Below are 15,038 nucleotides of genomic sequence, written 5' to 3' on the forward strand. Positions count from 1 at the left end.
TTTAAACTAGACTTTGATCTACAAAATATGGTCACACAATTATCAAATAATGTAGGAGCTGCCTTAGTTGATATTGTATTTTCAAAGTACAAATTCCCTAAAACATTTGCAAATAATCAAATTATGAAAACCAGCAGACATTTAATTAACATGGGGCTTTAAGGCCCATGCAGAGTCTGAGGCCCATTTGCCTGGTAATAGAGCCTTGAGTAGTGGGATAAAGTAGCATAAAGTAAATACTGCTTTTGTTCAGGGCTATTTTCAGGTATGGATTTGGTGCTTTGGTGACTATATACAGCAGCAAGACAGTATACATGGTATTAACTCAGAATAACCATGAAAGCCCACCTTTATTCTAATGAAGGAACTTGTCACCCAGTAAACTTTTTGGACAACAATGGAACTCAATGGCACAGAGAAAAACATTGCATCAGGGTTTCGATGCACAGACAGAATATCATAAAAAAAAAAAACCTTACCCTTTAAGTACTTTCCAACATTGGTTTCAAACCACTTTTGACCACTACTATATGCCATTCAGTTTGCTGACCTTTGGACTGTTTGCACAATAATAAAAAGTGTCAGATATGAACATTTAAAAGACCATTTCATCACATTTCTCAACAGTATTGGGAAAAGTACTTAGAGGTTTTCCATAAAGTTAGCAATGCAACAATGTAGAAATACTGTTACAAGTAAAACAAGTTTACATCAAAATATGCTTTAAGTAGGTTACCAAAACTTAAAGTACTCATTATATTTCAGGATTATACTTGCTGATGCTGAGTAGAAATCAATAGTCTTGTCTTAACCTATAATATTACATAGTTGATTATATTTAGTATAACTGTAAAAATTGCAGTAGTACACTGTAAGAAATGCAACTTATAGGCCTATTCTTTGACATGAATTACAATTAGAGGTTGTTCAGCCTTACAAACTTCAACTATCAGCATTTAAAGTGAAATTGAAATTGTCAGATGGTCTTCTCTCTGGTCAAAACTCAAACAATATAAACCATGATGAGGAGAGGGGTGTCACTCAGACACTTCCTGCACCCTTCTTGTGTAAAGCACTTTGAGTGATATGGATGATATAGAAACACAAAGTACAGCAAAAGTTGTCATGAGGGATAAAGGTAAGACTTCACGCAATGAATACACAAAAGAAGAAAAATTCATGCTCATTTTGAATCAAGTGGGTTCAGCATAGAGACTGTCACAATCTAGTTTTAGGACCTTAATTGTTTTAGTTTGTATTGTGCCCTTCTGTTGTTAAGTTATGTTTTAAATAATTGCTTTCCTTTTTTTTCTATGTGTCAAGGAATTAACACATGATAAGGCAATATATCACAGAAGGCCGCAACCGATGGTTGTTTTCAATATCAATACATTTCACGATTATTTTCCTTAATAATGGATTGATTGTTTAGTCAGTAAAATGTCAGAGAACAGTGAAAATGCCCATCATTTTCCCTTGAAGCCCAAGCTGACGTATTCAAATCCCTTCCTTCCTTGTCTGATCAACAGTTAAAAACCCCAAAATATTGAGTTCATTACCATAGACACTGGATAACTAATAAATAAAACTAACTAATGTTCACATCTTAGAAGCCAGGCATTTTTGTTAATAAAAAATGAGTTAAACAATTAATTGTTAATCAAAAGGACTACAATGTAGTTTTCTAAAAGCTGATCTGAAAGATGGATAAAAGCTGTGAAAGCTTGGTAGCAAAGTCAAAGCATTTATCCGCATGCCTCCTGGTATTGTGCTGACACATGGTTGATAATAAAATATTGCTCACATCTACAGGGGCATCCTGAGAATTTCTTGGAAGACAAACTGTACTTTGCAAAAACTAGATGCAGTTTCCCCCGCTCACCTGTTTACCTGCTGTTGCTAGGGGCAGGAGGACACAGACAGTAGTTTTTTTTTTCTGGCAGATGTCGGCCGCAGCAGAGGAACAAGCCCGAACCTAACGAAGGCGGGGTTAAAGAAAAAACAAGGAATTTCCTGGTGAGCTACGACAACGCTGGAAGGTACAGTTTGCTCCGTTGAAATGTTAAGTTTTAAACCTCGAAATGCCACAGGGGCCAGACAGGTTGCTCACAATTCGAAAGAAGGTTTTAACCCCGTCATTAATAACTTCTCATTGCAACCGCTACACCGTAGTTGATTTTGAAGTAACGTTAGCATATCAACCTGTGGATAGCAACTGTTAGCTAGCTGGCGAACGTTGTAATACCTAACGTTAACTGTTACTCTACGTTTAAAAAGGTGTGGGCGTTGTGTGAACATTTGCTGTCATGTCATAGAAGAATATATCAAAATTTAACTTTAATTCTACGTCTTGACTGTTTTGTTTGTTCGGACTAGTGCTTGAATGTTGCGGCTAGTTGTCGCTGAGTGATGTGAGAGGAAGCGCGTGTTGAATGACCCAGAACAGCTCAGACGGGCGGGGTCATTACCTCAGAGTTGTTTTAAAGATGCGATTTTTATTTTTTATTTTTTAAATCGTTAACAGCAGTGATGCTGGAATAGTCGCCCATGAGCCAAATCTGGCCCACCAACAAAACTATATGGGCCCCCAATTCAAAACATTTACATTTCATAGTGTACATCAAAACCCTTGCATATTTCTTTAACCAGTCATCACAGCTGTAGTTGATTTCAGCTCTTGTCGACACACAAATGTATGTTGAATGACCACAGAGAATTTCTTCTCAATTACCACTTACAAAGGACCAAAATATGATACAGAATTAAGTAAAATATAATAATAATATTGTAAAACTAACACATAACTATGTACATTTCTTAATTCATTCATTAATTACCAATAGACTACCGATAGAAAATAGCAGATTATTCATTCTATTAATCATTGCAGTTTTTTCAAGCTAAAATGCCAAACATTTTCTATTTCCAGTTCTTATCTGTGAGGATTTGCTGCTTTTTTTCCTCTAATGTGATAGTAAATTGAATGTGTGGGTTTTGGACTGTTGAACGGATAAGACAAGACACTGATGACATCATCATGGGCTTTGGGAAATTGTGATGGGCTTTTCTGATTAATTTCTGACATTTTAGAGACCAAATGATTAATCAAGCTAAGAAGTGACTGATTAACTGAAGACAATAATGGTCAGATGTGTGAATTGGTCCCCTTAAATTAACATGACAGTTTTCTTGTATATAAATGAATAAAATATCTGCTACAACAGACTTAGAAGGAAAAAATTTGATTTCCATGAGTACATTTTTATTGCCTCTCTGATGGTTATAGTCATTGTAAATGCTGCATTACCACTTCTGTAATGATTGGTAATGGCAGGACATTATGAAGCCTTTGTTTCATAAGCAGAGTTCTGCATTGTTGTTAACCCTACATCATGACACTAGGAAACTGTGTAGGATATGATGATTTTGACATAATTTTGGTGGATCAACATGACCATTGTAAGCAGTTTTATCATATGCCTTCGGTTCCCAAGTCACCAGGTTTTCTCTTCTCAAGTTTAAAATGTTGTCTGCTTGCTAGCTTGTTTTAGAAGCTGGATGTCGAGCGTCACAAGGGATTAAAAGGTCCGTGGGTACCTCTGCAGAAACTGCAGACCTTTGTTTTCAGCCTCCTGAACTCTTACATTGTGTGTCTCTCTGTATTCAAGATGAATGTGGGCGTAGCTCACAGCGAGGTGAACCCCAACACACGGGTGATGAACAGCAGAGGGATATGGCTCACCTACCTGCTCCTGACCGTTGTCTTGCATGTCGTCCTGCTCAGCATACCTTTCTTCACTGTGCCACTTGTCTGGACCCTTACCAATGTCATCCACAACCTGGTCAGTCAAAATTATGAAAAAATATGAGCAACTGCATTGAATTACAATTTCTTTGTTCCAGGTGGTGTAGAGCATTTTCCGAAGAAGAAATTCTCACAACCTGAGCAATTAGACAGTTGTCAAGTTGATGTGAAACTGAGTTCATCTTTCAAGAGCATTTTATGAATTGTTTCAAGACTATATAGGATTTATTACATATCTGAAACGCACATTTATTTTTAGGGTAGGACAATATATACCATTAAATTTGACTAAAATTTGACAAAGTTATCAATCCTCCGTAATACAGTCTTGGCCGATCGAAACTATATTTTTCTCTGGAAAGTAATGTAGAAAAAGTGGAGGTTGTCTCATATTCAAGGACTAGCCTTGAATTACATATTCACCAAAACAAATATTCTTCTTGAATGGAGAAAGTGTTTTAGAGTTAGTCAGCCCTAATGCTAAAGCTGGGCGGACTTCAGTGATGTAGACTCTCTTCTTCTTAGATTAAGGTTATTTAAGGGAAAATTTCCTGATAGGACGAGTGTAAATGGATCTCCTGTGTGAAAGTATTTCCTGTCCTCAAAAAAGGGGGGGTTGTCCTATATTTAGGCTAATATGTTATCTCTTGGTGTATCAGACGTTGTGGACAATTAATGTCAATGAGCAGGACTGCTGTGTGTTAAAGGTAAAGTTGGACTTCATGGAAATGTGCTTATTGGCTTTTTTGCTGAGTAGATGGATACCACTCTTGTATCTGAACTACAACAATATGAAGGTACAGATTAAACTTAGCTTAGCATGAAGAGATTTTAAGATTCAGAGTTGCTGGTAGATGCTGGTTACATTTACTCATAGCCATGCTAAGCTAAGATAACCATCTCCTGATTCCAGCTTCATATGTAAGGGACAGATATGAGAATGGTATTGATCTTCTCAGCTATCAGCAAGAGAAAATAAGCAACACCCACATATATAGTCAAACTATTCCTTTTTATTTATTTATTTATTAGATTTTTTATATGATCTTTGCATGTGTGATGATTAGACATTCCTAATTTTTTTTTTATTCATCAGAAATTTTTAGATTTGACTCAATTCTTTTACATTACATTTTCCCACTTCACTATAAAAATGATCAGCTCTGTAGAGCAGCTTTCTTACTACCACTTTTGAAAACTTAAAAAGCCACAAAAAACTGAGGAAAACTATTTTTACATGTTATTATTGTTGTATGTTCTATTGTTGATGCAGTGAAATGATGTGAAATACTTTGTTCTTTGTTTTTATCATCAAAAATTATAAAAATATTCAAATTATTGATTTGCTGCAGCTACTTCTATAAATCATTATGTTGCAAACCAATATGTAAATGCAACATCTTTGTAGCTGTTGATCTAGAGAGTTTGCGTGTAAAGTCTCCATCCTGTTGGTTGGAGCGGGTCCCTGAGACAGATAATGATTCAGATGAGCTTCTGTGGAGGATTGGTTTTTGGAAAGTATAAACTGGGGGGAAACCTATTTGTCTTTGTGGCTAACAGTGTTTGTGCTTCTCTGCTGTGTGGTTTCTCCTCGTAAGGTGATGTACCTGTTTCTACACACAGTGAAGGGAACTCCCTTTGAGACACCAGACCAAGGGAAAGCTCGTCTTCTTACACACTGGGAACAGATGGACTACGGTGTCCAGTTCACATCTTCGCGCAAATTCCTCACCATCTCACCAATCGTTCTGTAAGTGTGTATGGTGTTTACATTTAAAGGTCGACTGCAGTGCTGGGAAGTTTGCAGGTTCTCTTTCATTAAGATGGTGAAATCAGCATGTAGTTAAATATGTGAACAGTTGGCTGGAATGGGTCTCGACTCAGTTTGGAACAATTTTAGGCTGACTGAAGTTTTTTGCTCTCACACAGCTCATATACAGTTTATTATGATGATGGTGGTGGATTTAACTCTCTTGCTCACTATTATTTGTTTTCAGCTGACTCGTTTTAAAATGCGAATCCTTTAAAGGGATCCAAAATATTAGCTTGATGGTTTCGCACAGCACGATATTGTGCTAATGCTACGTGTCCAGGACAATGAATCTAAATGAGTTTTTGCTTTTTGTAGTAGTAGATTGTTGCAATACACTTGATTTTGTGTCACAGTGTTGAACTGCTGAGTGAAATAAATATGACAGTTGATTGCACAATGTTTTGCACAATCTTAAAATGTTAATTTCTGCCTTAATTCTTAAAGTTACCAGTAAATTCAGAGAGCTGTCACAGAAAGCGACACAGTGCTAAACATTTATCATGGTGACCAAAAGCACTGCAGAATAAAATCTCAACCTCTGATCTGGTTACTTCGATTGGTATTGGTTACTTGTGGACTGTATTTTCACTGTTGCCTACATACTTGATCCTCAGTGTTTGTCATGTATCCGTTTGGTGTGAAAGCCTCAGCATAAATGTTGATCCTGATGTATTGGTGCTACATTGACAATATTCTCCTCTCTCTCTAAAGGTATATTCTTGCCAGTTTCTACACAAAATATGATCCCACACATTTCCTGATCAACACAAGCTCCCTCCTTAGTGTCCTCCTCCCAAAGTTGCCTCAATTTCATGGAGTGCGGATATTTGGGATCAATAAATACTGAGAACTGACTGAACACTGGATTTTAAGGACCAACACTGGACTACTTTTTTTTTTTGTTTGTTTCTGCTGAACTGTTTTATGTTTAGAGTTTGAGGAGGAGAGATCCAGTTCAATTTGTCTTAACTGTACAGACTGTGTGGAGTAATATATTGAAGTTGCAGTTTTTGCTGCCTCTTGCAGCTTGAAAGAAAAGTAAATGCACCACTGCTGAAAGTAAATTTCTTCTTTACTGACATTTCTGATGTATGTTCGTGATGTATATTTGTTGCTCTGTCTCAGCTTTTCTGTTACAGTACAACTGTCAGTGTCTAGTTATCAGGTTCTTAATGATAGTTTCAAATTTCCTTTTTTTCATGCTTTTTTTTTTCTTGATTTACTATGAAGGAATTACATGCAGCATGCATATACTTGCCTACACTAAACCCTGCAGTCTTTGTTTTGCTATGATACACATGATTATATAATTTACTGTTTGATTTCAAATCTGGATGTCTTTTCCTGTTTATAAAATTAGCAGTGACAGCTACATGATGTGCACACATGGTTGTCTTATCTTTGTTTCACATGCCCGAGTAGGAAGACTGCCAAAATCCTTTTTCGTGGAGGTTTAAAGAATCAATTGATCAGTTGTGGGCTAGTTTGTAAGCAATGGGGAACTCCAGACACTTTACATGAAGCCACAATGTGTGTGTGGGGGTGTCACAGTGCAATATGTTCATATATCCAAGGGATTCCCCCCTTCCTCAAGCAATGTGGTCATGTTTGCATTGCAGTGAGGTTTCCATATTAGTGACGTGTGTTTTGGGAAAGAAGCACACAGGAAACGCAGCGGCATGTGAATGTGATTACACTGTTGTATATGCCTACCTGAGCCTGGGAAACGCATGCAAATAATGCTAGTTTAATCAGCTGTTTCAAACGTGTCGTGTATTCAAGTACAAAACCATTGCAACATTTAATGTTAAGAGGCCAGAGGTGGGACGCAGAGGCCGGTTGAGCTGGATGTCACAATGTTTTTTTTTCTCCAACATATACTGAGAGCTGCCTGATTTAAGATAACGCTATCTCGCTTGAACAGCAAGTTAGGTCAACCACTGCAGTTTTCCCCAGTTCTACTTCCACTTTTAATTGAAATGAAGTCAGTGAAGCTTGATGAGAGGTATTAGATATAGGCAGTATATTTTAAACTGAGGGCATGCAGTGCACAGGACAAGGGACTCAGAGTATGACACATGCAATTCAAGTGTACGCTTATCATCACCTTGTTTGAGATTTTAACTTTTGAGACACAGATTTACAGATACCACAGGACATGTCAGAGGGAATGTGCAGATATGAGAAAGGTCAGAAATTTCTACATTGAAGTCACATTTAAACATGAGATTTAAGATGTAATAGAGGCCCAAAGGAAGAAAGCCGAGAAAAAAAAGTTTCAAAAAAAGAGTTTTCAAAGTAAAATGCCTTCTCACTTGGGAAAAACAAAAGACGTCATTCATAATGCTTACTTTGATTGATTCATGTTACAAACCTGAAGATTCAAACAATTTGCTGTGATAGTAATCAAACGCAACTTCTGGAATTGCTGTGCTTGATGCAATTCAGCCCTCTGCTGTTTGTAAAGTGGAAATTCCACCTCATGCTCATTGTCCTCCCCCTACTGGTTATGTATTTAATAACAATGTCTTTTATGTACTCCACCAATGAAACAATTAGGAAGTAATGAAGCCTAAATGCAAGAATTTGTTTCAAATATATGTTATTTACTCATAAGTCCATTGTCCAATTTTTTGGACAGTTTGGAAAAAGCAAATGATTTGAAGATGCCATCTCTGACTGTGGGCAACTCTTGTATTTCGTTTGGTTTTTTTTGCATCTTATAGAGTAAATGATTAATAGAAAATTTAAGTAATCATTTGTTGTTTGTCAGGTATTGAACATCTTACTGTGGAAGAAATATTCAATTTTTATGTAAGTAAAAGTACCAATTTCTCAAAATAAACTTTCTGAAACAAAAGAATAAATATTCATTAGGCAGCAAAATGGCCAATCAGAGTTACATTACTGGATTATCTGGGTGATGGAAAGTACTTTATAAACTGTTAAGTAGTTTATAACAATGCATTATATTTTACAGACTGACCAAACATTTTATACGTAAAACTTTGACCTACCTATAGCGGACAGATAAAACTGGTGAAGTCAAAATTGCATTATTTGCCTCTCAAATGTTTTGTAGTAAAATTTAACTTAAGAAATCCTATTTTAGTAAAGTGCATTATAAATGAACCTTTTAGTCCTAACAGTTTTATAAAATGATACCAATACATGCATATCAGAGCTCAAAATAATTTTTTTATTCAAAATACTGTGACACTCCACTGTTTTATGTCAATTAAAATGAATGGAAAAATGTGGAACACAAACAGGACCAAACGTTTTCTCCACGAGCAGAAAGCTGGAATAATAACTACCACCGTTATCGTGCTACTGTTCAGAGAGGTGCGACCTTATGACCGTGATGTACATACACATCTGGACACTCATTGCAGTGAGCCAATTTAGAGCCTAATGGCTGTAAACACAATTGTTTTAAAAACGAAAACCTTTTTCTATCCAATGACTATAGACGACACAACTTCAAACTACCATTACCCAGGAAAAGTTGACCTGCTTTGACCTCTTACCGGGGTTTCAGTGTATTTGTAAGCTCAATTTTAACAAATGCCTTTGTTCCCTAAAAAGAAGAGATCTGGCTTTAGTGCACATTCTTTGAGACAACATTACATAGAGATTTTTATGTTGATAACAGATCTGACCTCAGTGTTCTGCCTGTGATTGTCAGTGACTTTTTGTTGAAAGCCAGATGATAAATAGAAAAATGGAAGTAATCACTTGTTGAAAGCCAGGACACCATGTGGCTCCTGTGACTGAGGTGACAACGCAGGCTTTTCTTAAACCATCCTCCACAGTACATTGCTCACAGTCAGTCTTGCACAGTAGCCATGGAGAGCTGTTCTCCAACCACCTTTCTGAAAGGCAATAATAAGAATTGTTCCTGTTTTTATGCATCTCCAACACTGTGCTCTCTCACTCCAGTTTCATCGTAGGCATCATGTCTTCTTCCTCGTCATCGGTGTCAAAAAATTCATCCTCAAAAAACGATCCCCCAAAGCCGTATTCCTGCGCGTGGACAGACACCTCGTTTTGCATTAAGTGAGGTGACCCTTCAATAAAATCAGCAAACCTGTGGAATATAGTAAGTATTGTGTATCAGCAACACAGTTTGTGTAACATGTTAAATACACTTGTGTTTACAACAGAACAAGGACATTTGACTACACTTCTGTGAAAGAATATGACCTTACTGTTTAAGCATGAATTGTTTTCACTTTAGGGAACTGACTTTTTCTCCAGCTCCACCTTGAAGTTGACATTTTTAGTTTCTGGCAAATTTTCTTAGCACAAGTTATGTTGTATTTTGGAAAAATCCATATCCATGTACCTCAACAAAAAAGTGAAATGAGACCTACAACCAATTACTGTAAAACATTTTTTTTTTTTACATGTACTTCAAATTTGACACTACTAATGAGTAAAATTGTATCACTGTTTTAGTAAGGCTTGCACATGAGCCGATTGGTATATCTCATTGTCACTCACTATATCAATAACCCTCGTCCTTCTGAACAAAATGAACTATTGTTAATTTGTTCAAAAAGTACTCACCTTCTTTAGGACACACCTAAATTATCACAAGTGCAGACGAATAGTTTTATAAGTCATATAATTAGTAAAAGGGAGACCACCTGTCTGTAGTGATTGGGTTTTCAATTGATTCTAGTATTAAAACATTTGTACTGTACCTCGAAGGTCCTACTTTTGGTGAGTCAGTATTATGGTCTAGTCTCATTTTTTCTGTTGATTGGTGTCAAATAACCCAGATTAAATAAATTGAATGACAGTAATATTTTCTCTTCATGATAACAGTGTAGTCACGTATAAGCCAGCTCTCAATGTAAGCATACATGAACATCAGCAGTGTCTCTCTATTCCTGTTAAACCAAGACTGGAACTGAGCTTCAACCATGTGTTAAACACATCATGTGTCTTTAACACATTTGAAATTATATCCGTAGGAATAAAAAGAAAAAGAAAAAGAAAAAAAAAAAAATCACAATAGGCACCTTTTCGGGGACTGAAGCCTCGACACTGCCTTCCATGGGCTGAACTCGGGGCTGTTGCAGTACTTCCTCAGCTCTTCCAGTGCACGTCGAGTCTCTTCCTCCCCCTCTTTCTGATACTCCTCCTCAGTCAACAGGCGACGTGGCTCTGGCTTCCAGTGAACCCACTGTCTGATTTTCCTGCGCAACACAGCAAGTGTTCAAAAACATTCAAATCATGTGAACCGAATATGTCAACTGGGGAAATGCAATATAACACAGGCTGTTACTGTATACCACTGCTATGAGCTTCAGTAGTTCATTAATTTGTCAATGTGGACAAATCTAAGAGGCTGAAATAAGAAGGCATCATGTAAGACTTTTCAAAAACAAATGACTCCTAAACAAAATAGCAAAAATTATCTAAAAATAAATTTAGTACATTATTAAAACGTCTTCTGCATACAGTAACAGTCAGGAATGCCATACCAACTGAGTAGATTCTAATATAGTGCAGTGCTCTTACGCCACCTTCTGTCAGCTTTAAAACACCCACCTCCATGCAATGACTATCATAGAGACTGGGTACTCCAGATTTTTGGAAAACAAAGCTGCCACGATGATAGCGAATGCAACTTGCTGAATTTGAATTCCTAAGTAAATCAGGAGCAGGCCAAACAGCTGCAGCGTCCATGACAAGATGTTAATGTTCTTCTCATCCACCAGAGGACCGTAACGGTAACACACAGCAAAACTGATGAATCCCACAACGGCTACATAACCTGAAAAAAAGAAAAGAAAAACAGAAACATTGACTCACAGTGTTGAAAAACTAACATAGTGGAGAGCTTTGCAATTCAAAGCCTGCATGCTGAATTTGCACAGTTATTTACAGCATCTGTAAAAGTGACAATATTCTGTCTGATATGTTTTACACGTTTTTCTGGCCTGCAACCAATTACATGTACTGTATGTCTTCTGGGGATACAAATTACCAGGCTCAAAGTGAGGGAGCACTGTGTGTAGATTTAAGCATGCATACTTGAGATTAATCAGTAATGAAAATAATTGTTAGTTGCAGACCTAAACTTAATATCTTTATGTTTGGACTGATGTTCGGAAAAGATAAGGAATTTTAAATTGTAATTGTAATAAGTATTTTTCATTATTTTCTAATATTTCATTGACAAAATAATTAATTGATGAATTGCGAAAATTACTGGCAGATTAATCAATAATGAAAATTATCATTAGTTACACCAGTATATTTAAACATAACACAGTTTATTTTTTAAGTCTCAAGGTGGGAAATATACAACACTAAGTTACATACTCAATGGTCTCAAAATAGCTTACTAATTTTTTTTATTTTTATATTAAGAGCCTTGCTTTGGTCTGATGTTTCCAACTCCACAAAGTCACTACCTATATAAAGTGTTTATATGAGTTGGTACCTAATGCCATGTGCCAGTGTTCTCGCAAAATAATGTTGAGGTTCCTGCAGACAAGCTGGATGGCGTACACAGAGAAGGACCAGCCGCCAACTATCAACAAATAGAAAGGGCTTTTCTGTGGAAGCAACAAACACAATGTAATTAAGATAATTAAGGGACCAAAGTGATTTAACCTATAAAGTCATAGATATTTGAGGAATATGAAGTACCTTACCTTTGGCAAAAAGCGTGCCAAAATGAAGAAGAGGATGATGAGAGAGGCGATCATGCCTGTGCTCATACCAGCAGAGTAGAAAAAAATTTGACTCCTTTGTGTAAGAGAGAAAACAATTGTTGATAACATGTAAGAATTATGAAAAACTCTAACAAGCAGACATTAAATAAAAATTACCTGCTGAGTGAGTCTGCAAAGACGAACAACAACGCCCCAGAGAGGAAAACCAAAAACAGATAAATATCAAACTCTGCAAGGAAAAAAAAAAAAAGGGAAAAAAAAGCATATTAAACATGTAATATCTGTCAATGATCAGAAAATGATTTTGTCTTCCACTTACTGCGGACAGGTTTGACAGTGTACTGAGTTCTTTCAATGGGATCAATCTTGAAGCATGTCTTCTTGCTGAACAGGCTGATGTTAATTGTGGTTTCATTGTGCCGTTCACGTAGCAAGCTCTGAAACCAGCCCCAGAAACTGAAGCGGTCCAGCCCCTCCAGCTCCTCTTCACCTTCCACAGTTTCCACCTTGAACATGCTTGAACTCCATATTTTGATCTGTCAGAAATTTTCGGTTATAACAGACCTTAAGGAACTGTAAAGCTTTAAACCACATTTGCCCATTAGTTAGAATTTACCCCAAAATACCCAGACTGACAGAGGAGGAGCTGTGATAACATCACTTTTTCTTGAACATTACCTCATATTTTTATCTCTCATTTTGTGAGTAAATCAGTTAAAGAAAAAAAAACTTACACTCTAGGTTCATGTAACTTACCTGAATTCTTGTCCATGTTTGCCTCCAGCTTGGCACTATGGAGTTTTTGTAACAGAACCGGTTGGATCCTGACAAAACAGACTGCTCTCCGTCCAGCAGATCAATTATTGGATGTTTGTTACCTGGGTTTGATAAGCAGACATGTAACACTGAGACTGCATCACATGTTACTTCCTAAGCTGGCCTATCTCAATGAAGAATGGTTTGTTACCAAACCAAACTGTAAGTTAGACTACTAAGAATAATGAATATTGCCTACTGTATTTAACTTGCTACAGGAACCAGGGGGTCAGACTTTGGCATGCAACTGTATATCTCCCTAACTCGCTATATACAGTGCAGTTTGCTTTATTTATGTTTACTTACAACAAACTTTAAAACTTTTTTGGTGAAACATTTCTATTTCCTCAAGATAACATCGACCCAATAACTCACTTCATACAGGACTGAAATCTCACCTGAGAGTCTGAATAAAGACTGTCAGAACTGTCTTTATCCCCTGGTTGTTCCCTTCACACTCAGTTTAATATCCTGTGAGCTGCTGTAGCTGCACATACACTCACTTGTCATTTTAATAGGAGCTAGCTAACCTAGCTAACACTAATGCAGTTAAATACACCACTGCAATAAAATCCTCCTTCGTGGAGGTTATAATGTTCAGGTTGTGTTAAAACTGTGTTAGAGAGGTGTTGATTCAACTGTTTGATCATGTGATCACATTTGTGGTGCTGTTGTGAACTGTATTGCATAATACAGGGAGGTGTGTCTGCTGTTTACCCTACCCTCATTGATTTGAATGGGGTAGACAATATAATAGGAACACCAATCAAACTAATGCAATACAGTTCAACAGCACCACAAACTTCAACCCCTAAATTATGGATATAAAGTTGAATCAACACCTCTCTAAAACAGTTTCAACCAAAACCAAAATCAAAACCAAGACTGAACATTGAGACTTTCGTGAGGATATGATTTATTGCAGGAAAGTTGTATTAGACTGCAATAGTTTTAGTTTGTGTATATAAACACGTTCCTGATCAGTGAGGACTGAGGAGGTGTTTTATTATTAGTACGTTAAAAATAAAATGAGGACGAGTCGTAAACTCAAGCAGATTTGTGCTCAGCAAATCTACAACAGCAAAATAAAAGACATGGCCAAATGACATTAAGTCTGTCCTTTATACAGAGTATCAATCAGAGGACAGCCAGAAGTAACCGAGCTATGAGGATATATGAATTATCTTAACATAAAGTAACTACTGTTTAACTTCAGCAAAGACCAAAAACAAGCTAGCCGGGGTTAGCTAGAGCAATGTTACTTATTTAAAATACGTATCATTTAAATTAAAGTCTCTGTTATTACAGCGTAACATTGCTTCTTACCTGTATCCTGGAGTGAGGTTTTAGGTAAACAGACAAGCAGCACCATGAAAACCTTTAATTTAGCCCTTGAAGACTTGAAACCGTTTATCATTTTCATGCATCCCGCCATGATGAGAGCACCATGTCCCTCCTCTTACGTCTTGTCCCGCCACTTCCTCCTCTGGGCTTTCGGTTGAGTGACAGGCCGTTCAGCCAATCACAACACCAGACTAGATGTCGTCACTACGAGTGTACGTTCAACGTCTCTACATGGTTTGGTTGGATTAAAACATTTCCTTACGACCAGTCTATAGACCTGAGAGGGTAGAGAACAACATTTTGAGAGATAAACGTTACATTTGATAATTTCTTTGATCAATTATAAAACCTTTTAACAAAGCACTACAAATACATAATTTACTTTAAAATTCTCAAACCACTGGAATATGCCCATATCAATCAATAAAGTGTCAGTCATGTGTTTTAAAATAATTTTATGTGATTGCAATAAGTTTTTTTTGTAGCTCAACTCATTTGGAAACTTTTTCTCTTTTGCTGTTTTACCTTTGGTGCAGACAAGAGCAGTATTAGTAGTAGTTTGACA

General features: G+C 36.8%; 2 protein-coding genes across 2 annotated transcripts; one reads left to right on the forward strand and one right to left on the reverse strand.

Moving 5' to 3' along the window:
• Nucleotides 1-1,900: 1,900 nt before the first annotated feature.
• Nucleotides 1,901-7,948, forward strand: ormdl2 (ORMDL sphingolipid biosynthesis regulator 2). Its single transcript, XM_056385484.1, has 4 exons — nt 1,901-2,039; nt 3,669-3,842; nt 5,404-5,555; nt 6,330-7,948. The coding sequence occupies exons 2-4, from the start codon at nt 3,669-3,671 to the stop codon at nt 6,463-6,465; spliced, it is 462 nt and encodes a 153-aa protein (XP_056241459.1). The 5' UTR covers nt 1,901-2,039; the 3' UTR covers nt 6,466-7,948.
• An 848-nt stretch (nt 7,949-8,796) lies between these two features.
• On the reverse strand, nt 8,797-14,611 carry nemp1 (nuclear envelope integral membrane protein 1). The gene is made up of 9 exons (XM_056385483.1): nt 14,456-14,611; nt 13,070-13,191; nt 12,633-12,849; nt 12,470-12,542; nt 12,293-12,386; nt 12,079-12,193; nt 11,181-11,406; nt 10,649-10,825; nt 8,797-9,708 (listed from the first exon to the last, which is right to left on the reverse strand). The coding sequence occupies exons 1-9, from the start codon at nt 14,562-14,564 to the stop codon at nt 9,552-9,554; spliced, it is 1,290 nt and encodes a 429-aa protein (XP_056241458.1). The 5' UTR covers nt 14,565-14,611; the 3' UTR covers nt 8,797-9,551.
• Between the last annotated feature and the right edge of the window lie 427 nt (nt 14,612-15,038).

The sequence above is a fragment of the Seriola aureovittata genome, chromosome 9 (genome assembly GCF_021018895.1).
Source record: "Seriola aureovittata isolate HTS-2021-v1 ecotype China chromosome 9, ASM2101889v1, whole genome shotgun sequence".
NCBI lineage: Eukaryota > Metazoa > Chordata > Actinopteri > Carangiformes > Carangidae > Seriola > Seriola aureovittata.

What these genes read in the sequence shown, in the direction of transcription:
- ormdl2 (XM_056385484.1), top strand. Translation starts at nt 3,669, where the DNA reads ATGAATGTGGGCGTAGCTCACAGCGAGGTGAACCCCAACACACGGGTG. An exon ending in CCAATGTCATCCACAACCTG is followed by an intron (nt 3,843 to 5,403) that starts GTCAGTCAAAAT and finishes TCTCCTCGTAAG; the next exon opens with GTGATGTACCTGTTTCTACA. An exon ending in ACCATCTCACCAATCGTTCT is followed by an intron (nt 5,556 to 6,329) that starts GTAAGTGTGTAT and finishes CTCTCTCTAAAG; the next exon opens with GTATATTCTTGCCAGTTTCT.
- nemp1 (XM_056385483.1), bottom strand. Translation starts at nt 14,564, where the DNA reads ATGGCGGGATGCATGAAAATGATAAACGGTTTCAAGTCTTCAAGGGCT. An exon ending in AAACATGGACAAGAATTCAG is followed by an intron (nt 12,850 to 13,069) that starts GTAAGTTACATG and finishes AATTTCTGACAG; the next exon opens with ATCAAAATATGGAGTTCAAG. An exon ending in ATGATAGTCATTGCATGGAG is followed by an intron (nt 10,826 to 11,180) that starts GTGGGTGTTTTA and finishes TGTGTTGCGCAG; the next exon opens with GAAAATCAGACAGTGGGTTC.